General features: G+C 40.2%; 2 protein-coding genes and 1 long non-coding RNA gene across 6 annotated transcripts in view; 1 reads left to right on the forward strand and 2 right to left on the reverse strand.

The window, feature by feature from the left end:
• LOC130435272 (uncharacterized) overlaps nucleotides 1-1784 on the forward strand; it is a 21810-nt gene extending 20026 nt beyond the window's left edge. For all 4 annotated transcript variants that reach the window (XR_008908799.1, XR_008908800.1, XR_008908801.1 and 1 more), the window contains exons 2-3: nucleotides 1204-1283; nucleotides 1665-1784. This is a non-coding gene — a long non-coding RNA (uncharacterized LOC130435272). The remainder of the gene's footprint in view (nucleotides 1-1203; nucleotides 1284-1664) is intronic.
• Nucleotides 1-9744, reverse strand: part of capn12 (calpain 12) — a 14597-nt gene extending 4853 nt beyond the window's left edge. Inside the window, exons 1-16 of the mRNA XM_056765757.1 lie at nucleotides 9456-9744; nucleotides 8790-8859; nucleotides 7420-7538; nucleotides 5226-5359; nucleotides 4839-5010; nucleotides 4645-4728; nucleotides 3662-3747; nucleotides 3504-3581; nucleotides 2976-3151; nucleotides 2543-2805; nucleotides 2018-2029; nucleotides 1668-1876; nucleotides 1492-1528; nucleotides 1234-1308; nucleotides 1055-1100; nucleotides 767-828 (exon numbers count right to left, since the gene is read on the reverse strand). Coding sequence (XP_056621735.1) covers nucleotides 767-828; nucleotides 1055-1100; nucleotides 1234-1308; nucleotides 1492-1528; nucleotides 1668-1876; nucleotides 2018-2029; nucleotides 2543-2805; nucleotides 2976-3151; nucleotides 3504-3581; nucleotides 3662-3747; nucleotides 4645-4728; nucleotides 4839-5010; nucleotides 5226-5359; nucleotides 7420-7538; nucleotides 8790-8859; nucleotides 9456-9656 — 1824 coding nt within the window. The 5' untranslated portion in view covers nucleotides 9657-9744. The remainder of the gene's footprint in view (nucleotides 1-766; nucleotides 829-1054; nucleotides 1101-1233; nucleotides 1309-1491; nucleotides 1529-1667; nucleotides 1877-2017; nucleotides 2030-2542; nucleotides 2806-2975; nucleotides 3152-3503; nucleotides 3582-3661; nucleotides 3748-4644; nucleotides 4729-4838; nucleotides 5011-5225; nucleotides 5360-7419; nucleotides 7539-8789; nucleotides 8860-9455) is intronic.
• Nucleotides 9745-16523: 6779 nt separating this feature from the next.
• znf296 (zinc finger protein 296) lies at nucleotides 16524-26216 on the reverse strand. Its single transcript, XM_056766558.1, has 3 exons — nucleotides 25789-26216; nucleotides 23880-24209; nucleotides 16524-19495 (listed from the first exon to the last, which is right to left on the reverse strand). Exons 1-3 carry the CDS (start codon nucleotides 25838-25840, stop codon nucleotides 17964-17966), a joined length of 1914 nt encoding a protein of 637 aa, XP_056622536.1. The 5' UTR covers nucleotides 25841-26216; the 3' UTR covers nucleotides 16524-17963.
• Nucleotides 26217-26546: the final 330 nt, after the last annotated feature.

The following is a 26546-nucleotide window of genomic DNA, read 5'->3' on the forward strand; positions in this document are numbered from 1 at the left end:
ATATAGAATAAAGAAGGGTGGGGCTAGTTCTCACATGCCTAAGTATTTACACACCTAAGTGTTTAAATACTCAAGCACTTACTTAGGTAAATACTTATAGGACGGTTTATTCCTTAAAGCCTGTATAGGCACACATCAGTGGTATCCTTCTCTGTGTTCCTTGATATTTTGTGGTTTTATTTTTTTCTATGCCACAAATCATTATTATGAGTCACTGTTCATGTTTGTCACAGGGTTTTGCACATATTTAACCAATGTAAAGTATTAAAAAGTGCTTGTCAACATTGACAACGCAGCATTTGATCATTTAAAAAGTACAAATTTGGATCTGAAGGACAGTGGAGATATGTTATTTTTTCAATCTTATTGCCCAGGAGTTGTTAAACACATTTTAACTATATGGGGTAAGTTGTCACCAAGAAACCTGCCATAGCATAATAATGGCATAGACCTACATAATATATATATTTACATTTAGGAGATGCTTTTATCCAAAGCATCTTCCATTGCTTTACCCTATACATTTTACATAGGCATTTGCAATCCCCTGGGATCAAACCAACAACCTTGCGTTGTTACCGCAATGCTCTTACCACTGAGCTACAGGAAAGCTTCATAACATATGAACCACTTTTAAAGAAAACACAGACATAACCGACTGACCCGAAAGCGTACAGTTAATAAAACATAACCCTTCATGTGTGACAACTTTGCCCAGGCTCCCCTAAAATATAACTGAAAATATTGACTGATTGAAGAAGGATACATCCTCCCCAAATATGAGCTGTCTGCAGGTCTCCAGAGGAAGTTCATAGTCTTTTTCCAACACTGAAACACAGTTAAAAATACTGCATGAATCTCATTTCTTGAGATTTAAAGTTGTTCAGTGTACATTTATATACGTGGATAAATGTAAAGCCAATACACTGTTTTGTTTGAGGTCATAACCCCTTGCCTGCGAAGTTACACAATAGTTCCCCCTTGTGGTCATTCATGGTATAGCAACAGAGTTTCATTTATTTTCCCCATGACAGCTCAAGCAAAAAGTCCTGACCTGAGTTGACCAGATTCATAAACTGCACGGCATTCACTCTCTCATCCTGAGAAGTTAAAAATACACAAAGATGTAATTACGCATGAACATGTTTACTGCCTTCAATGATTCAACAAATGTTAAATAATATGTTTCTTTGGCCATATTAGACGATGTTTGGAAGGGACTTCGTTGCCTACCGATCCAGCTTTCTCATCAAACCACTTCTGGACCCTGAACTCATCCTCAGGTAAAGACGGCTTTGACATTACAGCCTATAAATACAACACACATACAGGGATTAAAATCACATATATAACATACATTACAATTGGTTATATACCAATAATATTTACCAATACCAAATATTTATGTTTGCACGCTATACAAAAATATACATGTCCAAGATGGAGATGTGGTTCTGTTAAATAGCCCCAGTGTCAGCGGGCAAGTCTTACCACAGAGTAATTGTTGGTACAGGGGAAATCCTGAAACCTGTAATGCAGATTTGAAACCATAAATTTAGGAACTGATGGACAGACATTGTATCAACATCATTTTGTCAGAATCTGCTAAGATCATCAAAGCTGACAGAAACATCAGACAGACATTATTTGCATTTCATTCTTAGTACCCTTGAATGCTGGCGGTTTTGGTGTAAATACGAAGGAAGAACTCCCCCTGCTGGTTGGGCCTATAGACAGAGGCCACTATAACATAACTGCCAGGTTCCAGTTGCACCTTCCTCCACACACTCCTGATGCTCCGGTATTTTCCAGAGCGAGCGACTGGCCTATTGTTGGAGAAAAACTGCTGATCTAGAGAACCAGGTTTGTCCTGCAGCTGTGGACAGAATAGATTTGTGTTGTGGAAATGCATTAAAGACGCGTGATTATGTTTTGATATTTCAGTTACTGACCTGTATACTTTATGTATTTTGTTTCTATTACCTACAAACTATATGATATCAATTCATGAACTCACCTCAGGTGGGATCTGAATAATTATAATAGATAGAGAAAAAGACAGAGAGAGAAAAAATGATTGTAAATTTAATCATTCGCAAACCTTAAATAGATTTATTTTCTTTATTCAAATTGTCAACGAGAGAAGGTGCTTAAGAATCAGAAAGTGTTGAAAATCGACCCTTAGCACATCAATTTTGTTCAGAAAATTTTAACAAAATACAATTTACAACAATGTTTAGTGTTTTTTTACAACAATAAACACTAAGTAAACATGAAATAAATAATACATTAATAAAAAAAACTGATGTTAACTTAATCTCCAGATTCAAATGTTAACTGTATTTATTTATAAATTGCATAAATATAAATTATATATAAATATATGATTTTACTTCTTATGTGTGAACATTTTAAAGTAATTAAAATAAAGGTTTTTACAACAAAAGCTAAATTGGTGTCTTTAATCCTTTAAAGAAATAATGGAATACAATTTCAAATTCTATTTTCGGAAAGTGTCTTCAGGCTCTGTGATGTCTCTCACCTTGTAGATGTGGAAAGCAATGTAGAGGAAGTTAACTTTATCTTTCTGTCTGCGGTATTTCTGGAGAAGCTCCACCAGTATTGTCCCCTTCTTCTTTTTCTCTTCCTGTTTCTCCGTTTTAATAGCAGGAGCCACCACATCAACTTCATCCTCTTCTCCACCTACCGCGTCATCCACATTAAACTCATCCTCTCCAAAGTCATAGTCATCCACATCTTTCTCAGACACGACCAGCCGGAACTGAGGGTTTTTCCAGAAAGATTCTGCAGGGATGAAAACGAAAAAAAGGAATATAAAGAAAAAGGATTGCAAGCAAGGAAGATGTTTGTTTACCATGCAGTAATGCCAAACTAACACATCGTTCTGTTGCAGTATTTCACTGGCTGCAACAAAAAAAAAACTACTATGCTATAAATGACTTTAAATCACTTACTTGGGTAGCGACGGCTGCCCCCTGCAGAGCACATAGGGACCCAGGTACCCTGATGTGAGCTCAAAGTCCAAACAGGAGATGCTGTGTCATTACTCGCATCCCCTGACATAGAATCAGGATTTACGCTGCACATTTCCACTGTACTAAACAGTCGACAGAAATCCTCTACACCAATCCTGCAAACACAGCATTTGGGTGTCAGCTGTACCTGTTTTACAAAGGTACAAACAGTACAAAGAACACTAAATCTTTTAACGTTTGAGTAAGGTATGACTTCTTTTGGTGAAAAAATGATTTCTACCTATTCAGGCCAAGAAATAGACTTTTAGGAATACTACTTCCTAGCCATAACCTAGTAACAGGATCTGTGCTCAATGTCCTGATGCACCCTGAAGGGGTTTATTTCGTGATTTTGTACATTATCCCTTATTTTATTTAGTCCAGTTCAATTGATAAAACATAACGTTGTCTCAATTTCCCCGTTTGAATAAAATTAAATGTTTTTGTTTACTGTGATCATTAACATACCAGAATTCTCCATCTTCAACTTTGGCCAACTCAAGTCTTGTCTTCTGAGCACCGTCTATACAGTCCCAATCCTCACACCTGCCCACACACACAAATATGAAGTCTTTAGAAGCCCTGAGGCATGTGGTAAGAAAATGAGCTGCTGAGGTCTTTCTCACTTGTCACTCCAGGGCCCGCAGTACTCAACAAACCCCCAGGGATTACGCAATCTCAGCAGCAGAACCTCCTCAGACTCCTTCTGGACCTACACACACAAAAACAAAGGCATGAGAAAATCTACGGGCACTTTATGACATATAATGATTTAAACGGTAAGGTACACGTTTTTGTAATCTTTGTGATATTTTGAGCATCATGGCTATTTGGAATGTGCACTGTAAATATCGAGCAACATCGCTATTTTGGTTCTTTTCAGATCCTAAAGCCTGTTCTTCCCTACTTCTCTCTCTACTGTCCTCTCTAAATAATGGGAAAAAAATCCCCAAAAAAGTATAACTTAAAACTATTTCTGAATATTCTTTTTTAAGTTACAGTTATAGAACAAATTACAGTAGTAAGAACATACTTGAAACATCAGAAGTCACAAAGCAAGATAAAAGTCACAAGGCCATAAATGATAATTCTTTTGTCTCGAAAATAGGCCAAATTTGAGAAAACATATATTTATATTTTAGTTATTAGTTGTATTTTAGTTTAGGTTATAAAAATATATAAGTTTGTGCCGCTGTTTATTTTTTCCTTTTGATTTCAAGAGGTATGTACAATTTTAGAATATTATGTTATGTGATCTATGACATTACAAACCCTGTTGTGTCCTGAAATAAAAACAATTACCAGATCTCTGATCAAAAATTAAAATGACTGAATTATAAAATAAATAAATTAATAAATACTAATATATATATATATATATATATATAATTGTTAAAAAAATCTTCAATTAATTAAAACAATTTAATACAAATAAAAATTATATAATTGTAACACATGAATTAATTGTTATTTACTTTATTATAAAATACAATTTTATTACGAAACATAATTATTACTTTTTTAATGTGAAATATTATACTAGGCATTTCTTGGTGAGATTCGCCCTTTTAAGTTCTACTTAAATACAGGTGTGTGTTCTGGTTTATACCTTATCAGTATCAGTGATGGCATAAGCGTGACCTTTGATCAGACCCTCTGCTGTCACAATGCCAATGTCCTTCACATTCGTAGCCTGCACACACAAACATAACACGTGCACATTCATGTATATCTGATTCATATGCACCTAATCCTTTTACTAGTATGTGTTACTACTACTTGTGAGCATGTGTGTGTGTGTACATGTATGAAGCAGCTGAGCAGGCTGCTCCTTGCCAGGGCAGCGGTAAGGGCTTTCCAGAGCACGCGGGGGGTCCGTAAAGACACGGGGAGGGAGTAAGCAATACCCCCCGTAAAGTCTTCCATCCCCTCTGAGATAATACCCCCCTTCAGACTGCCATAAGAACCAATCAGCCTGTACACACACAGAAACACATGCACACATAACCATTACAAAATGATTTCAATTAATCGATTCCACGTAATTTTTCCTAAATCAATTGCATTATTTCAGTTTTTCACTATTTCGCTTACAAAAGAACGTTACAATGCCCTTGATGTAAACAGTGTCACTAATAAACCTTACAGTCCCACACCCACACAGTCAAACACACATATGCTTCAACTGACTTGGCATAAGCTTTCTCCACCAGGGCGCTCCAGAACTCATTGCTGCTGCGAGAATAGCTGAAAAGCAGACGGCCCTCTCTCACAGGCAGCTTGTCATCCACTATCACCTCCACCCACTCACCATACTGCCAGAACTACACCACAGTGAGAGAGAGAGAGAGATTAAATTAGCTGTGTACATTCATTATTCTAGTTGTGATGTAGGCAGAAATGCGTCTTGATTCTGTTGTATTGATTCTATATCACATGTATATTTCCATTTTTTGGTAATGTGAATAGGTACACATTTATTGTAAGACAGGCAGGTCTGGACCTGTGTTGGCCTGCAGGTAACTGAGCGTATGTCCATGCGTCAGTGTCTTTAGGTTTTGGCTACAAGTCGAGACATTTCAGGCATCGTCCCCAATCATCAGCCTTCCCCCCTTTTCAACTCTCTAACTTTAAACCCTCTATTTACACATTCATGTCCTGTTTTTGAAGAGTCCTGTCATTCCTCTCCTCTCTAACCCTCAAGGATCAGGTCAAGTCATGTTGTGAATACCTTTTTCTCTAGAGCTTCTTAATGCTAATATGCTTTGAAAGTTTAATTACAAGGGCTCCTTGTATTCAAGTTTGATATTAAAGTCAAACATGAGCAGGAGTTGCCTATTGCAAGTTAGATCAAAGAGACTTTTTTGGAAACAAACAGCATCTATAGAATTGATCTTTCTGTTAAAAATGTGAAGTATGGATTTATTTAAAGTGATAGCGCACCAAAAAATGTACTTATTTACATTAAGCTTGAGAAAGTTGAGCATGGGATTGGTTATAAAGTGATATTTACTAAAAAAATGAAAATTGTGTTACCATTTACGCACCCTATTGTCATCAAACCTATATGACTTTTTTCCGCAGAACACAAAAGTAGATATTTTGAAGAATGTTGTTAACCAAAAAGAGCCAGTACCAATTACCTCTATTGTATGAACCCAAAATCAATTGAATGGGTGCCAGTTAGTCAAGGTTTTGAAATGACATGGGGGTGAGTAAATATTGACAGATTTTGGGGTAAAAACATCACTTAAAGCTCAAAGTAACCCCGTGGACTAAATGATGGATGACAGTTACAGAATTAAACAATAGAAGGAATCACGTGGAATTAAATTTTCACCATTTCTCTCAGTCACCTCCTTTGTTTTACAGAGGAATAAACACACATCGGCTTAGAGCAACTTTTGGGTGGTTTATCACAGAATTGTAATCTTGCGTGACCTTTTCTTTAATGTTGTCACAAGTCTCACAAACACGAGACTCTGAGAGGAGTCCTTAGGGCAGAGGAAAACACAAGAAACATTCTGTGAGAGTTTGTTTTTTTTCTTGTAAAAGAAGAGTCTTTGAGACAACTGGAGTGTTTTAAATTAGACTTATTAGGACAACAATGACAATGTTGAGACAAAAACCACATTTATATATAATTGATAAAGCTTGTTTTTATGTTTGCATTCCGTTATCATGAGATTTTGCCACCCGGAGGATCTTTCCTGTGTGGCCGTATAAAAACCATCTTTGAATTAAATGACTGCAGTGATTCTAAGAAACACATCTGATGAGGTTCTCCAGCTCATATTCATTTAGCGATTAAGGTTGAAAGCTTATCCGTAATTTAAAAATGGTCTGCAGCAAATATACAAAGCATGAACAAACAGAAAGACAGTATTCATCCTGTGTGCAAGAGAAATAGACAAATAAAGTCTGATCATTTGCGGCGAAGCGTGTTTAAAGGGGGAGGGGCATGCAGATGTATGTGTCAGTGGGACAAAAGGAAGATGACGGGAGGAGCTGTTTCTGGAATGAGCCTCAGCTGTTAGGGACGGTAGGGTCAAAGAAGATTGATTCTAATTACCGTTTCCACCGATGCACCAGCTAGAAGTAAATCTAGACACATAATTACATAGGAGCCATTCAAACGGTACATAAATTCAGGACTGATTCGGCCCTTTATCGGCGTCCCACTTTAGCTATAAATACAGGCCCATTTAAATGAAACGTATTGTTAAAGGCTCTTTTATTGCTTCTCTATGCATCATTCATTGATCCATTTTCAATCATTTTCACTAATCTCAAAATGTTCAATTGACCAAAGCTTTACATGTTTGTGAAAAAAACCCAATGACCATTCAATTATTGTCTGAGATTTTTCTCCATAAACTCCTACCCTGAACCGGAAGATGCCCGCGTACGATTCACTCAGGCTTTGGCCGGCCGGAACCACTTTCACGAACAGAGTCGGATGCATGGTGAGGCAGGACAGGGCGGCCAGCAACCAGCAGTTGCCTGCAGGAGAAAAACATAAATTCCACCGATATTTACGAGCAAACATGAGCACGACATCAAACACAAGTCTTAAGGAGACATGCTGTCTGTCTCTCACACAGTGACATTCCTCCATAACAGGTAACAGCTGTTTGCTTGCGCCCTGTGAGGGAAACAGAATCAGATTATTTGTGACTTCATAAAAGAAAAAAGATATGATCCCACAGGAATGGCACCAAACTCTGCATGCGAGTTCTGCATAAATAGGCCGAATATAACGACGCGAGGACTTTCTTCAAAACAAAGAATTAATAAATCTGCTTGAAGTGGTAAGAATAAGACATTCTTGGGTCGGTTTCCATTCAAATGAGATTATTTACATGTGTTTGTTATTCTGGCGTTGCGTTAGTACGTTCATCTATTATTTACAAAGAGGACATCCAAATACTGAGAGGCGAATGCCCCCTTCTTGGTTTAAGCAAAGGTCTTCCTGACCTTGATTTAAGATGTCTGGTTCACATTTTCTGGATAACTAGCGAAATGTTGAATTTTGCGATAAATGATAGACAGATGGTTTCTTCCATTCAAGTATCAAGCAGATGCCTATGTTTAAATACTATAATATAAAGCAAGTTGAAGTCATAATCTACAGAACACAGTTAGGCATGTAAACGTGATGATCTTGGCAAAAATGTAAGTCAATAAAAGATTTGAAGTCAACATCGAATCAACGCCAGATGTAGAGAAAGAGAGTTGGGCAATGCAAAACAATAAAAGAATACCCGCTGTGCACAATAATTGTTATTCTTTAGGTGGGTGGAAATGGGGGGCGAGGGAGGGAGGGGTAGGCAGATGATGCCAATCCGAACTCTTGCTCCCTCCCTCATCCCTCTCAGCTTTCATCCCTCCCTGCTTCTAATACATTTGTCGTGTTTTTGATGTGAGTGGCCCGCGGCGGCTCCACGTTGCATCTCTCAGCGGGGATTCTGCAGGAGGCTTCGAGATCAGCGAAGTGTCTCGCGGCTAGACGGGCAGAATGGGGATAGAACATTAAGCATTATGAGGAAGATCTGGGTGGAAGAAGATGGGGGGCATCCGCATGATAAGGAGGAAAGAGTGGGAGCTTTGCCAAAGACAGATATTTCTCTGGTAGCGCACATGCCTCTAGGGTGCGTTCGGATGATTTGGTTTCTGAGAGGTGCAGTAAGGCGTTATCCCATTATCCTGGCATAAAATATGAACAAGCGTGCACTAACACGGGCGTGGACTTACCCAGCTGGCCCTGGCAGATATCGGTGGTGCCCATGGTGCCCTCAACAAAGACAGCATTGCTTTTGATTTCCTTTTGAAGAGGGGGAGGGGGGAGAAAAATGTAGGAACATTTGAAACATTCCACACGAGTCAAAAACTATTTGCAGGTAAATGTGATGATGGGCTAATGTGGACATATGAACACTGTACCCAAAATCTTCACAGTCCTAACTATATCTTGTTACACACTTCGTCAACACTTAATTTCACTAAGAAAAAACTGGGAGGATTCATTTATTTGTGTTAGAAAATGGGTAAAGAATTATTTTTTTGTTTAAAACTACATAAAAGCTACCTAAATTCTCTCTGAGGTGCAAGATCGCATTTAGGGACCCTATAGGTTGTGAAAGACTTTACTAGCTTCTGACCAATGAAAGTTTCTCCACTTCCCCTCCTCCATGCTTCAGATGTGTACATTTGCAGACTTTTTTCAAAGCAACCTTCAAATAATTTACATATGACATAACATTAATTGAACACTATACTTGACTATTCAATTATTTCCAACAATTACATATTGATGTAAGTAATAGTCATTGGTTGTAAATGCCTGACATCAGAGTAATGTTATTTACAATTAAATGAAGAGAACATATTTTCTTATATTATATTAGTCGTCTATATTACCTTCGGCCGCAGCCATTTGATTGCCTTTTTGGGGTCAGGATCCACGGGCACAACGAGAGAACTTTGATTCGCTGGAAAAGTCGCATCTGAAAACAGGATGCCAGATTTAAGACAACTTTGAAGAAGGGTGTCATACTCTTGATCCTTGAACCTGACCGGATTGTCATAGGATCCCTTTTCTTCAGAGCTGCTACCAGACATCTTTAAAAAGAGCAATCGAGAGGATGAACTGAGTCTCCACGATCACAGAAGCTGCCTAAAAGTTTTGAGCAACAGTTTTAGCTTCGAAATGTTTGTAACAACACACCCTCTCGTGTGTAGGCTACTGCACTGGGGGGCGTGGAAACCTGAGACTTGCACTATAGTGGGCTTTTAAATCATCTAAATCAATCACGCGACATGTTTTGATATACATATATATATATATATGGGTCAATGACAAATAAGAAAATGTCAGGTGGTGCGACCATATATTAATTTAAAATAATATACATTTAATGTATTTAGCACTGAGTATTTTCCCCTCATATATAAGAAATTTAACATAAAATCATGACAAAATATTTTATTAAGAATTTTATTGAGAAAATTAACATTTATTTCTCAGTTTTGTTCTCTGTTTGTATGTTCGGACGGTCGCACCACCTGACATTTTTGGTCTTTCAAACACCAAAACTCAAAAAATCTATTGAATTTCAATAAAATGAAAAGGGTTTCTTATAAAGGACATATTGTAGATCCATTTGATATATGACATGTATTTATTCAAATTCTTTTTAGGAAAATAATGAATTTGGACACAAAAAATACATGTCACGTCATTGACCCATATATATGTGTGTGTTTGAGTGTGTGTGTGACCCTGGATCACAAAACAAGTCTTAAGTAGCACGGGAACATTTTTAGTAAAAGACAAATATACATTGTATGGGTCAAAATCATCGATGTGTCTTTTATGCCAAACATCATTAGGATATTAAGTAAAGATCCTTTTCCATTGAGATATTTTGTAAATTAACTACCTTAAATATATTAAAACTTTATGTTTATGAGTGGGTGGTCTGCCACAGCGCCCCTGATTCACAACTTCAAAGGCAATTTCTTCAGCTTTCAGATTATGTTAAAATCTCAATTTCGAAAAATTGACATTTTTTGTGTAGAAAGGAAGATATATATATTCTTAAATGTTTTGTGTATTTTTCTGTCATTTTTTTCGTTATTTCCGTCCTGTTTTTCTTTCCGAATGTCTCCACGGTTTATTCTAAAATATGTGACGAGTTTTGTTCAAAAACGAGATAACTCCGTTTTTAAACATTTTCCAGAATCATGATTTTATTATGTTTTATTGTACTAGTTAGCTGTATTTTTCGTTTTAGCCTAATGGATTAAACCTAAACAAACCAACTTCAGCTTGACTGATATTAATTGGAATAAAAACATGATTTTTGAAAAAAAATAAAAAAGGATTTATCTCATTTAGGAACCAAACTCCTATTCTCTGTTAAACTGCACTGAATTTGTAGCCAAGAAGTAAAATTGAATTAAACATAAACCCTTCCACATGCAGAAGAGCATATGAGAATTGCTACGCAAGTTCGTCTATAGACATTAATGGACGATTTTTTTTTTTTAATTTTGTAATTTCTACATCGACTAGGTCCTTAATGGAATAATTCACTATGTGTATAACAACACATCCGCCACTAGATGGCACTGCAATGCAGCCGCATTGGATATCCCCCCAACGTGTCAAAGTTCTCACACTGGTACAAGTATTTTAAATGAAATATTTTTTAATATTTAATTCGTTTACATGTAGGCATATGTAGAAAGAGCGTATTTCTCTTTGACGAATGCAGAACTCGTATTATATCTATCAAATATCAGCTGACGTCAAATAATTACTTTCCTTTTTTTCAACGGCTGCATAAAAACATTCGGACAAGCTTACAAGGGCTAAATAAACACGCCCACTAATGAGGTGGATGTGATCTATCTCTCGCGATTAACTCTGTCATTGATGCCCATGTTCTGGAGGCCACATATGGTCTTTCAGTTAGAGAGGATTATGTCGCTATGACAAAGCTCGCTGACCCGCCCCGAACATTATCACACTCCCGGAGCGACGCGACCCCGACGGCTCCCACGACCCACACCGAGAGTCTGTCGCTCACAGGCATCAATTAACACCAGTCCGTTCCCAGGCACGGAACTGGTGCCCGGTGTAAAGGTGCTTTCGAATGGGATGAAAGAGGGTCAGGAGGTCGACAACAGAAGGACAATTACTACATATCTTGCATTTAACTTGCTTGCTCAAGTTTCTTTTATTACTCAGTTTTTCTTCTCTATTTAACTGTTTTTAACTTCTGAAACTAAACAAACTCCAATGGTTTACATTACACAAAACTATTATGGAACCATCAGCTGTTTAGGCTACCATTGGTTTTCATTACACAATTCCTTCGTGTAGTGTGATTTGGTTTTCTTTCAGTAGGTTTTGATGGTCCCACCCACCAGATGACAACCCACAGTAGAACCGAACGCATTATACCAACAGAGACCCACAAAGACTATTAAAGCTTTCTATCAAACCAATACAATTTCTACTATAACATTGATTCTGTGATTTTTTTCAGTGAGACTTGTTGTTTGCAGAGTGAAATGGTCTTAAAAACAAGTAATAAAAACATCTCCTTTACACCCTTTGCTTCTTTACTTGGCCCACATTCTTGGTAAAAGAAGAAAAGGTGTTATTTTCTAGGGGGCAAAGAACAGTCACTTAACTCACTCGCAAATATGAGTTGATCCCTCAGGGTAGCTTATGGCATTCTGTGAACATGACAGAGACCTGAGCAGACTGCCTTGGAAAAAGGGCTAGTTCAACCAGTCTGTCCGTCCAGTGCCAAGAATATGTTCTCACCTGTATTTCACTCATTGTGTTTGTGTATGTGTGTTTGTGCCAGAGCGATAGTGGAGGTCACCAGGTGTTGTGTGATTTTTTTCCCACCTCTTCTCAGTAACACACAGCTTGTTTGGGAGGTTATTAAGGAGTGGCACGGTGTGTTTGTGTTTGACAGCGAGCATGCATGAGGGAAAGCCGAGGTGTTGTCACTTAATTTGACCCTATTTTTGCCACATCTGTGACAGGGTTATAACTATAAGTCTAACCACATCTGACAAGTCTGTGAGCTAATAGTGTATGACTAATTTCATACAGTGACAGTTTATAGTGACCACATTTAAAAATACTATAAAAGTAGTCAATATCACTTTCCCTTCAACGTGACTGGATGTACCTTACTGAAATTTTTGGTATTATGTCATTTTTGAAAGTGTGATATGTGATGCATTTGTGTTCATCACACAAAGCTTTGGTGAACTACAGTCTCTCTTTGTCATTATATGAAAAAAATCAAGAATTAAAAAATATGTTTTATTAAAACAGTTTACGGGTAATACAGTTATTATAGCTTACTAAAAAAATAAAACATTTAAAAACGAATCTTTATAAATGTCTTTAAAATAATATATTGGTTTTAAAAGTCTAAATAAACAAAAAAACCGGGCACAATTTTTTTTACCTGAACAACTGAAAATATAAAAAAGAAACAAAAAAAGAATAAAAAAGAATAAAATGAGAAAAGCACACAACAAACTGCTAAAAATTTATCAAATAAAAGCTCATTCAAAATAATAATAAATCTACCAGAAAGATATAAAACAACTATAATAACTCTGCAACATAAGGGTGCAATTTTGGCCAAATTGTATTTATACAGAAATCTATAACTTTCAAATTATCCTAACACCCATCTCAGCATCTGTTGGACTTCATTTTGATAAAAAAATCACAGTGTAAAGATTCCACTGAAATAAAAATATGAAATGCGAAATGAACCTGTCTGTGGGAATGTGACAGTTCCGCCATAATAGGATTATCACTTTGCTTTTTGTGGTGAGATGGGTCAATCTGTGGCTGCTCTGTCCGTGGCACTGTGGAATTGGAACCCGTTCATCCTGAATGGTGTTTTTGGACAGCTGGACTGTTGCCTGGCTCTCCCACGCAAGGCCACAAACACATCGCCGTGGCGAGGGGGTGGGTCGGGGGTAATTTTAGGGTTCAGGTTTCTTTTTGTGGTCTTTGCGGAGGGAAGGAGGGACGTTACCACAAGGAAGATGAAATGGGATGCAGGGAGTGAGAATAAAGAAACACTAGAGAGCTTATCTGTGGTTTATCCCATTTGCCACCTTCCTTAGCACTTTCCCTCCATCTGATGTCATCACACCAGTGATCGTCCTATGGGAAAAACGACGGGGAGCTCAGCTACACCTTTTTAATAATTGTAATTCAAATGCTTAATTGGCTTTTCAAGTGGAAATGATTGGGCTTGGTCTCTATACCATAACTGCACATATACTGCAAACATGGCATACATCTTCACCTCTAATAGACTTCAAACTCATTCATTTCTTGCTGTGCATGCAACTCTCTTAATAACGCAATAATATGCACGACTTTATAATTGTCTACAGATGTTTATCTGTTACAATCTAGAATTGCTGATTTTTTTATAACATAATCATTTTCCTTTTAACGCGTCAAATTTCATGAGAACTTGTCTTTCTGAAAAAGCAACAGCATTTAAGGGTTGCTGCATGCCATTAAGGAAGTCTTGAGAAGAATGGTTTGGGGAAGACGTCTAGAAGGTATAGATAATGAACAAGGTTAAGACCAAATGAATCCAGACAACCTCCCCCACACAAGAAGACAACGCATGTTTAGATGCTGGTTTCAAGTGTTTTTGCCAATTAAGCAGACATGACCCTAGGACCACACGCATATGGCCTCTTTCACCTGGGAAATAAAAGTTTAAGTGTCATACTTGCATCATTCATTCATTGCTCATTCTACACAAATCATAATTTATTCAAGGTTTTTCTATTCAAGGTTTTTTAACAGCCTGCCATCACGTCACTTTCATTGTGCCATTGCTGAATTGAACATCCAACACTTGGGTTCCCGCTCTTCGCATAGGTCCCTAACCTTTGCCATCACCAAAGATTTGTGTTTTTGCATTGTTTTGCTTCATAGCTCAGAATATTTTGACGGATTTCTCGGTTGCGTTTCATAGCAAGTCTCAGATGTTTCTCCTTAAATAGCTTAGAAGAGACAAAAACAGAAACAATTTGACACTGTCCTTTTCAAACCTTGTATCTCCATAATTCAATTTTTAAATAAATAATATAATATTATTAGTCACGCTTTATGTTTGTCACTGGGTTTTGCAAATATTGAACCAATAAAAAGTATGAAAAAGTGCTGGTCAACTTTGACAACACACTATGTATTTAAAAAGTACAGTGTATTTTCAGTCTACTGAAAAACAGAAAATTTGGAGATACAAGGATTTAGGAGGACCGCAACAAATCGTTTCAATACATTGATAGCGTGGAGTTACAAAATGCATGAACATTGGAAAGGTAGAATAATCTGGATTTGGGTAAATTTGATGAAAAAAGTTTGAGTTCATTTTAAAATCTTCAATAATATTGACTTTTGGCTTGGCAAATACGAGCTCAGTTTGTATCATTTTCCTCTTATATAGATGCGTGAGATTCCTTCGATTTTGGCATTTTTCTTAGGAGAAGTATCTGAGACAGGAGATTTAAGCAAAGGTTTCCCTTTGTTCTCTATTAAATCTCATTGACGTCTCAGAGTAATAATTGAGAAACTCATCTGTGATTTTCTTTCTAATGGGATTTTCTCTTAGGATCTGATGGTCCGATCATAATTCTGTTGCTCTATTATTCACAACCAAACAAACTTGATTAGCTTTTTTTGTCACAAATTTAGTGTTTCTGTCAGAAGTCCTTTAAGCAAAACATTTTCTTTTCTCCGCCTCTGACCCAGTGGACATGGACTTAAGCCTCAAAAAAAGGCCAGAGGCATGAGTTATAACCGAAAAAGTCATATCTCAAAGTCCACACACACCTGCGGGTTCATACGGTCAGTTACCTGTTACCACGCCCTCCATACAGGGGCGAGAGCAGGCTCTGATAGGAAAAGCGCCGCTCTGATTGGTCAACGAAGATAAACACCGGCCAGGCCAGTCCCAGCTCAGCAGGGCAACGTGTCTGGGAGAAGGCGCAGAGAGGCGGCCCATAAGAGACAAAGGGCACCTGGGAATGTTTTCATCTGCCAGAGGCCATCTCAACTCACAGAAGCTCGTGTTACATTATGTAATTGGGCCCGTGCGGCCACCAAATTGTGCCGTGCGGGTTTGCGTGGCTGGGCTGGGTGTATAAGGTTTTGATAGAGGAGAGTGATACACGTCCCAGGGTGATCACCTGTAATTCATCATCCTCTGAGGGGAACCAGGAAAAGGAATTTGGCTATGTTGTAGATGACATTTTACACCCGCCCCCACCGCTAACACGCTTCGCTATCCTTTTCCGATTCTCTAAAACAGCGATAATTGGAGATGGGGTGAGAGCTACATATGGTCCCTTCAATTCAACCTCCCCCATCCTTGTTGAAAGCTCATTAAAAAGGTTGGTTGTTAATGAGCTATAGGGATCATAGAGCGTCCCACTCATTAAAGGGGCCACAGATACCGGCGTGAAGGTTTTGTCCGGTTACAATAGAAAGACCGGTTAAGATGACTCTACTCCGCCGTTTCTCAACCTCTCCCACCCATTCCAAATCTAAGAACTGCGTCATCTTTCTGCCTCCACCATCAGTCATACTTCTGTAATCTACCTGACAATCTCATCTATTCACTTGAACCTTGTTGTTTAAAGGGACAAACCAGCATAAATGAACCAGTGGTTTAGTCAGATATGATTGAACAACGTAAAACTAACGGACTATGACTCAGACGGCAGAGCAGGATTTGACAACAATAGCCCCGAGAGAACGCTTGCTGCTGTTCAAATACTGGTGAATTCATGATGCCATCAGAGACATGTAGCGGCAGGTTGTACTTAACTGTTCCTGCTTCTCACTTGCTAGTTCTCACATTCTCTCTCTCTCTCTCTCTCCCACACACACACACACACACACACACCTTTTGACTTTGCCTCAGTCTTTTAATTAGAATCCAAATATGCATAGAAATAAAAAATTATGTTTACAAGACAGCAAAGTTGTGGCCTACATATACAAAGATGGGAGAATAACATTAGACATGACATCTGAATCAACAGAAATAATTACAATATACATTAGTCACAGAGGGGGAAAAAGAGCTTTTGTTCACAATTCACTGCTCCCTGAAGAGACGGACACGAGTGCATGTCCAATTGTTTTTTTCACATTTGTCGATACAAAAACTCCCTTTTGATTTTCAATCTACAAAGTTTTTTTCCACGCAAATATAGACTGTAACATAACAGTTCCCTGCCAGACAATAATCATTAAAAACTGTAACAAAGCAATTGTTCCCTGTATAGATTTATAATATATCTGGACTCTCTCACACACACGCACACACACACACACACACACACACACAAGTGCTCTCTTGGTGGGTCTACCATTCAACAGGTCAGTGCTGTAGTTCCCCACCCAATCTTTTATCAAAACAAGGCCTTTCATTTGCACAACCACGAAACATGCAGAACATATAAACAAAAAAACACCAAAATGAACAGACGATTCATGGCATTTGTATGTGCTCAGGCAGTAAAACAAATGTCTGTAAGCAGACACAAACCAGGCTCACGAAATACAACAAAATAAATGGAATGTGACTGGTTTTTGTGCGCAAGCGTGGCTATATAAACCAAAATGCCATTTTGGCGAAATATGGAGCGAAACATCTAAACCATCTAAAATAAATATTTACAAAATTTTAAGTAACTCCGCTTAACTAAATGACAAAATGTTCTTTGACAGTGAAAATGTATTGCCACAGACCCTATCAGTCCCCCAGTATCACACAAACCGATAACATGACCCTGTCAGATAGTTAAGAAAGCACAAATCGCAAACTACCCTGTGATAAAAAATAGCACAGAAATCTGTATTCCAAAGTCTGCTCTCATTGGTGCACGATGTTTGACAATATACATTTGTCTTAGATTTTTATAAAACATGAACCTTTAAGGCTCTGTGGTAGAGTGCCACAACAGTGTAAACACAACATGTCCAGGTAATCAGTCTCGCTAATATTCCTGTATGATTGTCTTTTGAGACTTTTGGAAACCTCAAATGACTCAAAAAGCATCTCCATATACTCTAAGCTGGAATCCTCTGTGTTCCCGATGAAGAAGGAAGTGCTGATAGAAGTCTTAAAAATTGGTGAATGGGCCAAACTCACGTTCTTTAGTTCCTTAGATATTGTATGTCAGTATTAACCAATAGTATATCTATAGGCACTTAATCTAAAATGTCTTAGTCAGTATTAGCAATGTGTCCTAGAGGTCTGTTCACACTTTAGAATGCATATGCTAAACTGCGGGCAAGATCTTCACACTTGGTAACTTTGGTCAAGTGCAGAACTATTTTTATACCGTGGTTTTCCCTAGCGGTACATTACTGCCGGTTTCCTCGGAGGTAAGAGGTTCATCGAGATTAGCGCTGAGCCCCATCTCAGAGTCCTCCTCTTTGAGCTTCTCGCAAACGTCCACACTGGATTCTGTGACGGGGGCTCCTGACTGATCGTTGATGGAGTCTTCCTCCATTTTGATTACACTGTCAGCGAGTGGGCTCTGGGTATAAGCCCCGGCACTAGCGTGGGTGAGTCCGTGCACCTTCTTCAGATGTTTCTCCAGCGTGGCATAAACGGTGAAGGGTACAGAGCACAGCTGGCACTGGAAGGGTGCGCGCGTGCCCCGGGCGCCATGCGTCTTCATGTGTCGGGTGAGCTTACTGCTCTGCGCGCAGGCGTAGCTGCAGAGGCCACAGCGATATGGCCTTTCGCCGGTGTGGCTGCGCCGGTGCACCGTCAGGTTGCTGCTGTTACGGAAACACTTGCCACAATACTCGCACGCCTCTTCCTTTTTCTTCTTACCTCCTCCGCTGGTGACCTGCCGTCTCGCGTTCTGCCGTTGCCAGTCCTGGACCATATCCGCAGCCTCTACATCTCTGTCTGTTTCCCACTCGCCTTGAGGACGATCTTCTCGTTCGGGCCGCTTAGGTGTGCAGTTGCCGCTGGCGATGCCACTCTCGCCGCTTCCACCTGTATCTCCGCTCTCCAGAGAGCCTTCCGAGGGGCTGCCGTAAGGAGAAGGCTGCTGAGGCTCGCCTTGGCCTTCTTCATCCGCGGTTTGCTGAGGCTGGTAATATCGCAGCAGATTACGATCTGGAACCCTGGACTGCGAGGACATCAAGATGTGGTTGGTACCTCCTGGGTGCTTCCCTTCCTCCATGCCAGCTCCCTGATGCTCTGAAATACCATTATCTCCCGTTCCAGAAAGCTTTCTGTCCTCATCTGTATTTGCAGGGATGGAATCAAACATCTCTTGTCCAGCAGTGCGGCGATGGCTCCTCATGTGTCGTGCCAGTTCCCCACTCTGGGAGAAAGTGAGCTGGCAAAGGCCGCAGTGATAGGGTCTGTCGCAGGCGTGAGTGCGCCGGTGGGCGGAAAGGCTGCGTAGAGACTGAAAGGCCTGTCCGCACACCTCGCATGAGAAGGCTGTGTGGGGTGATGGAGTGGAGTGGGGAAAAGGTGACGCAGCTGGTGGAGAGGGGGCCGGAGAGGGTACTGCTCCTCCGTTACCGCAGCTGACCTCTGCCAGGCGCTGCAAACACATGGAGAAGTTCAGGCCCTGCAGGTCGCGAGCTCCTGGTGCTGGGGTGGAGCTGTGAGGCTTGTGAGGGCGGGACGGTCGCTGGGAAGATGGCTGGAACGCAGTGGCCAGAGCGGCGCCCAGGTGACGTGGGTCCATCATGGCTGCTGGTTTTGATGGCTGTGCGATCCTGTCGTCCTCGACCTGGTAGATGATGAGGGAATGTGAGTTCTGAGCGTGCTGGAGGAGAGCCCATGCGCTGGAGAACATGCACTGACACACCTGGCAGGTGAAATTAGATGGTTCGTCTGTAGTGGAGAAAAACAGAAAGAGGAAATAAAACGAGAGGATTTAGAAGTCACACGCATAAAACAATGAAATAAAAAAATACATACAGGACAGAATTTCAAAAATGACTATCGAACATGATATTAAATGTATAAGGGATAGTTCACCAAATTAAAACTTATCTTATCCCTTAATATTTCAAACCGGTTTGATATTCTTACTTCTGCAGGACGCAAAAGAAGATATTCTGAAGAATGATGGTACACATTCAGTTCTATTAAACAAAAAAGCTAATGCAAGCCATTGGGTACCGCAATTGATCGGTTACCAACATTCTTCAAAATGTCTTCTTTTGTGTTCTGGAGAAGTAAGAAAGTCATGTGGGTTTGAAATGACAAGAGGGTGAGTAAATGATGACAGAACTTTCATTTTTGGGTGAACTATTCCTTAAAATGCAGTATGTACAAAATACGCCCAACCTGAAGTCAGCTGATTAAGGTTTTCCAAAGATTGTCAATTGTAACATTAAGAATATTTTTATAACAAAACATCCCCAAGTCAAGCAGAAAGTGTCATAATGTCATCACTGTGTCAACGTTAAAATGAAAAGGGCAGCAGAAAGAAAAGGCTTCAGGCGAGGGAGTTTGATCATTTATAGCAAACAGAACAGGTGAGACCACAAAATACATGTGAAAGTACAGTCCATGCATACTGTGGCGCATAACCTGCATTCTGCTTGTAACCGAGCACTCTGCAAGAATAAACATTTTAAAAAAGTATTGCATAGTACTGTATGTAACACTGTTGATATGAGATACTTTAAATAGGAACACCCATACTGTGCACAGTCTAGTGTTCCCTTTTCTCTTTTTTGTATTTTTTAAAACCTTTCTTTTCAAATATTTCTGGACATACATTTTGTGTAATGAGCAGTGTTGTCTATTATTATCTGTGTTAACTCTGCTATAGTCTGTGGAGGGGCATTTAGTTTTAATTGTACTTGTACACATGACAACAATTTGACTTTAAATATCTTGAGGCAAAAGCGTTAAAATTTCAAATGTTAAAAAATTTAAAGATCTGAGGAATTATATTTGGTCTAAAGAAATAAAGTCATGGTTTAAATCCTTATGTTTTTTCAATATGACAGTCATCACCATCATCACACTCCAATACTGTAATGTGAAAAATGATGTCAATCATTCAAGTTTTTTGTTCTGTTGTTAATTTATACAATTTTTAATCAATTGTGACATTTTCGTGTCGTATGGTATTCGGAACATATTCCATGTGAAAACCTGCCACCGTCATGACCTACAGCTCCATCTCATAAGAACAAGTTTTCCTCATTTGCCTATTTTTTTCAATCAAATTAAGTGTTGGAAAAGCATGTCATAAATTTAACAGAGAACGCCCTGCAGGTATTTCGCTAATAATAAGTTGGTAATAGCTATCTCTCTCACCGGTTGAGTCAGAACCGAGAGGAAGGTGTGCTCGCAGGACAGCCAGGTGACTAAGATGAGATTGACTGAGACAGAAGCAAATGAGCACGGATGGCTTCCTTTAACAGCTCTGCTGGTATTTTTAAACGTGGTAAGCTTTGTCTCTATTTCTGAGAGCGACTCGCCAATTAAGCTGCAAATTGCTAATTAGCAGAACGGGGCAAACGAAGGTTTTATGCAAATGAGACCTGACTCAGCCTCCTTGATAAATGGGCCCTGTCTGCAAAGAAGATCCCAAAACTGGAAAATTAATTTCATTTTTTTCCATTCTCTTCCGACGGGTTCAAAGCAGATTGCTATAAGCCTCTTTTACGTCTCCTCCAATCAAATTCCTTCTCCGTTTTATTGGGAGGGGGGGAAGAAGATTAAACAGAGCCTCTCCCATTCACTTCTCTTTCACCCTGTGCCCAGAGAAGAACAAAAGTGAAGGAGAACAGCGGATCTTTGAGCCTCAGGGACAGAGGTTAACATGGACATGAAAAGAAGGTACGGCACAAACATGTTTAATTTAAGATCAAAAAGAAATAGCTGCACAGGTCATGAAAAACGACAGAAAAATCATCGCCCCTGTGACTGCACCTTCGCCCCCCCTTCCATACAACACCCTCTCTGCCTCCAAATCTCTCCCTCGGGTGGAGGGTGCGAGGAGGGGCGGAGGGGCTTTTGTCTCAGGGTCTTGGAGTGTAACACAATACTCGGCCCGTCTCGCTCTCTTTCTTTCATTTTTTCCCCTCACTCTTTTTTTCTAAGGATTCCCATTTGGCCCAGGGTAGCAATTGCATATTAAGCAGAAGCAATAACCGCTAATTAAAAATGCAGATTGGCTGGGAGCGCTAACGAGCAGCAGGCAGAATCCTCTCTCTCTAGGGAACAGCGGGCGGGCGAGAAAGAGAGAGAGGAAGAATAAAGAGACAGTTGAAAAGAAGAGTAAAGAGAAAGCTGGAGGAAATCAAACAAAAAAGGTACTGATACATTGTATAAACCAATTCAACGATTCATTACGCTACGCTGCCCTTCAAACATCTCGGTCTCTGTTAGTTTCTCACCCACACGTATGCACACGTGCTCCTGTGTGAAGGCAAAATGATCTTTATTGGATGAGTCGAAATGAAAGCACAAATACAACAAACATAAAACTTCCGTCCACAGCTGGCACTCAATTCAGCTACAGCTGCCACAGGGACACTTTTACATACGGATATAAGATTCCATATATTACACAATTAGATGTATTTATTTTTTTGATATAATAACAAAAATTAAGTTGTTATTTGCAATATATATGACTCGCATTTACATTAATCTTATTTAAATTATTTGCCCACTATCTATCCTACCACACTGCCACTCAATACAATCGGTCAAGCATGTACGTGCCCACTACATCACATCACAGTACTGAGCCTTGGTTCATTCGAGTGTCTTTGTTATGCAGTCCTGAAAACCCTGCACCGTCAATAAAAACAATGCATCATTCACTTCCCCTTGTATATCATTTTCGGTATTTACAGAAGATAGAAGAAAGATTAAGTCTTTGAGCGGTTACTTATCTGACTCGATCGCTCTCAATCTTTGCTTTAATACCAGAGATTGTTGACAGCGAGGAAGTAACACTTTAATGTAGTTTGCGCTCTCTCATCCTTCGCAAGCTGACACCTTTATCACCAAAACACACCTTCACACATTAAAATGTCAAGAGGGACTGAACCCCAGAAAAGCGAGAGACGTGGACGCACGGAAGTAGAGCTTGTGGAGGAAGGAAGTTGAAACATGTGTACGTACAAGAAGGGAACCATCGAGAGAGCCAGCAAAGTGTGCGTTCAGTTGATAATGACCAATCGTAGCTAAAGTTGTGCGATGGATTGGATATTTAAAGTATATTCGCAGTGAATAAGTGGGAGGTGACAAAAAGTGATTTTGTTACATTTAAAATGAAGCAATATCGTTAGGTTTGAATTGATTTGCAAACAATGTTTTCTGTAATAACGAACATACAGAAAAATATGTGTATGCATATAAAATATCATTAAAGTGGTGAGAATTATAAAGCTAGGATTTTAAGATACACTGGCCAGCCATAGCTAGAACGGTTTGGTTGGCCGATACGCACCTGGCAACTTTAATAAACATCCTGCACTTACAAATGTATAAATATTTGCTTTCTGAGGGAGGGAAAGCCGTGCAGGTTACACTTCAATAGTCAAGACAGAGAAACACTAACACCTGCAGAGGCCAGAGAATCCCTTCAGGGTCCACGACTTCAACGACAAACAGTCAAGTAGGTTTTAAAAACTACTATTTCACACACATACACCCTACCCACCAACATCCTGTTCAACAGTCAAGCACATTTCCAAAATTCATGACATTCTAAACAACTCTTAAGGTTCACGGCTGCAGGTCAACAACTGAAGAGGTCATCTCTAGCTTTATTTTGATGCGAGCGCTGAGAGACTGGGAGCAAAGCAATTCACAGAGGACTCGGAAAATAGCTCACCAACACCTGCTATGACTGACAGTGTGTTGGAATAATGAGGGGTTTGAGGAGAGCGTGTTGCATGTGTGTTGCTCTGAGCTCTGGGACTTGTGCAGTTGGGTGGCCTGACTGTGGCGTGTTTACCTGGCCACTTCACCTGAGAGACAGAGCCAAGGAGATGCACAGGTGTGCTCAGCTGCTTTTTCCGTCGTCCCCCGGGGTGCGCGCATAAGTGTACGTTTGCTCGCGTGTGTAGCAGAACTGCCTATACCTTCCACTCAATTAGACCCGCCGTCTCTAACTCTCAAACTCACCAAGGCCTCAGCGCCACAGCAACGGCGGTCTAATGAGCCGGACTGGGGACGAGGTGGTTAAACGAGGGGACAGTTTTGCAAAAAAAGACACTAATTAGCACCCAGAACTCACCGGCTCTTTTCGCCTCCACCCTCACACCTGGCTCTTCCTTCAAAGTCCTGCCCGTCATTCGCCGGAGCTCCACGTATCCCGCCTCCACAGGTGGCCCCTGACCGGACCGGACCATCCGATTGGCTGGAGACTGAGGGGTGTGGCTATGAGGCGGGGCCCTGGCACTGCCGCATCCGCCCTGCTTGTGTTGGATGAAGGTAAGGATGTGGGCAAGCGGGAACGCTTGACCACACTGGCCGCAGGTCAACAGGTCACGGCCTCCAACTTCAGGCTGAGGGGTTTGCTCGGGTGGTGGGGACGAGCTGGGGATGACCGCCGACTCCAGAGTGTCTGTGAGTGGACGGAATGTGAAAAAAAGGAAAGGTGAAAAAATATCAGCATCATGAAAGAAGCGAACGGAAAAAAAACATCATTCACGTTCCTCAAACAGCCCCTAGGAACTCTTGAAATGACCCAACAGAGCGGCTTTGAAAGCCCCCGGCCGTCTTGTTTCTCTCAAATGTGCTACTTTCAGTTCTCTGCCTTAGTGTTTGCTAAACTGTCACCATCAGCAAAGCTCTGTCTGGTCATCAGACGCTGACCACTTCCTGTGTCTCTGCCACCGAGGTCTGCTTTGCACAGGAAGCAGTGCGACGCAGCTCCGATGCATTCCGCTCATTAGAATGATACATCGGCAGTTTGCACTGTATTCATCCTACCACAAGTCTGTTGATCTAAACAAGGTGTCTTTCACACAAGTCATAACTGCGGCTCGTATGAGCAATGCAGTACTGTATGTTAATCTAGCAAGGTCAACTCCGCAATAAACAAACTTTAAGGGTTTTCACTGCATCCATTAAACGTATGTAGTTTTATAGCTTTTTCCAGAGCTGAGGCAGAGTTTATTGTTTAAATTGATAACTATAATTTAAGAATTCTGTTTAATTTTGTACAAAAGACATCTCCGTGCTTGAATTGAAAGCCACTTTAATTTTCTTTCTACAGAGGAACTTGTTCTTTGGCCTTAGTGCTGCTTCAGTGGTCATGGACTCAAACACACATATACGCCCACAGCCCGGACTCATCCACCTGCCCGGGCTGGCTGTCCATGCCGCTGCAGGTACAGACAATCCCGGGGAGGGCAGGATTTCACTGGTGGTTACTCAAAAATGTCACCTTTCCTGTTTCAACAGCTCTGGTTGTTTGCGCCGACACGCTAAAGGCGCGGCTGCTGTTCACGTACACGCACATTCGCGCACACACTCAAGTCTTGCGGTCAGGTAAAGCACGCACGGCTGACCATAGTGATGAAAAAATCCAGACATAATCAAAACAGCATTTTGCTTTAAATATCCATGAAGTTGATCTAAAGCAGCGATTTTTATAATAAATTAATTTGGAAAATCAAAACATATGAATAATTTCATATTTTAAAATCATTTGCAGCAATCCAAAGATAAAGTATTTATAACAAAACGCGAATAAAATAACAAACTTATTTGTGATCAAACTCAATACAGCTAGCTGAAGTGAGAAAACAGGCGACACAAAACAAAGATTATGTGAAGATGCAATAAGGAAGTGTAATGTTGGTTTAACTCCGTCCAAACGTTTAAGGAAACGCATTACGACAAATGACCCAAACAATTTACGTGCTATACAAATGTGACACAAGCGAATAACAGGAAAAAAACTGCTCCGCACGGCAAATAAATAAACAAATAACATGAGGTGGGTTGTAACGTCAATGTCAAGTTCCGCGCTCGCCACAAACCACGTGAAAAGTTACTGATTGCGCGTATTGGAGTATTGATCACGAACACTAATTTTTTCGATATCAATTTCTGAATGATGATTTTTTTTATTTCACACTCCCGTCTTGTAGTTAAATGTGCCTAAAGTTTTGTTTTAATTTTAAAATTCATCTTACCTTCCATTACGCTCAGGTGTTGCGGTCTGCTGCCGAGTTTGCGCCTGGACATAGCGGCAAATGCTGATTCTCGTAAATTACACCAGAACTAAAGCGACCCTAAAATTGTCATAAAACAGCAGTGATGTATGTGTGTCTCGACTGTCGTGTGTCCGTCAGCGTTCAAGTTCGCACTGTCTGCTGGCCCTGGAGGAGGAGGGCAACAGGAACGCCTCCAGCCCTTCAGCCCGCCCCACATCCTCCTCCTCATCGTCTCCTTTCCTCTCTTATCACTGACCTTATTAAACAACTCCCGTGTGCTTAGACAACAGCATCAAATGCGATTTTAAGTCATCTAAACTCTTAATCTTCGTTATCTCGCTGTCGTTTTGGAGGAATTATGTAAATTGTTGCTTTGATGGCGCGCAGCTGTTGCTTTGACACCCATAAAGTGTGCTGGTTGAGGATGTGGGTAAAGAGGAAGTGGCTTTTATCGAGGTCGACTGAGACAGGTGTTTGGCTGTCCGGCTTATTTCGAAACCCAAAGTAACTGTCGTTTTACTTTCAGGCACTCGCTTCTCTAATGTGCGAGGTGGGTGTGTATGAAGGGACTGTTAAAATTTGCGTTCGTGTGGAGTGGTTAAATTCCCATTCAAGCGCATCGCGAGTGGAGTCACGTGTATTTTCAAAGAGTGAAGTGCGCCATCTGGCGGCCACGACACGCAGATGCGACATCATGCCAGTATTGAAATAAAATATTGCGTCGAACAGACGTTTTA

This window comes from Triplophysa dalaica, chromosome 14 (genome assembly GCF_015846415.1).
Source record: "Triplophysa dalaica isolate WHDGS20190420 chromosome 14, ASM1584641v1, whole genome shotgun sequence".
Classification (NCBI taxonomy): Eukaryota; Metazoa; Chordata; class Actinopteri; order Cypriniformes; family Nemacheilidae; genus Triplophysa; species Triplophysa dalaica.

Coding starts and splice junctions, on each gene's coding strand:
- znf296 (XM_056766558.1), bottom strand. CDS start 25,840: ATGTCCAGGCGCAAACTCGGCAGCAGACCGCAACACCTGAGCGTAATG. Junction 24,210..25,788: donor ACACCTGAGCGTAATGGAAG/GTAAGATGAATT, acceptor GTCCACTCACAG/ACACTCTGGAGTCGGCGGTC. Junction 19,496..23,879: donor GGTGGAGGCGAAAAGAGCCG/GTGAGTTCTGGG, acceptor TCTCCACTACAG/ACGAACCATCTAATTTCACC.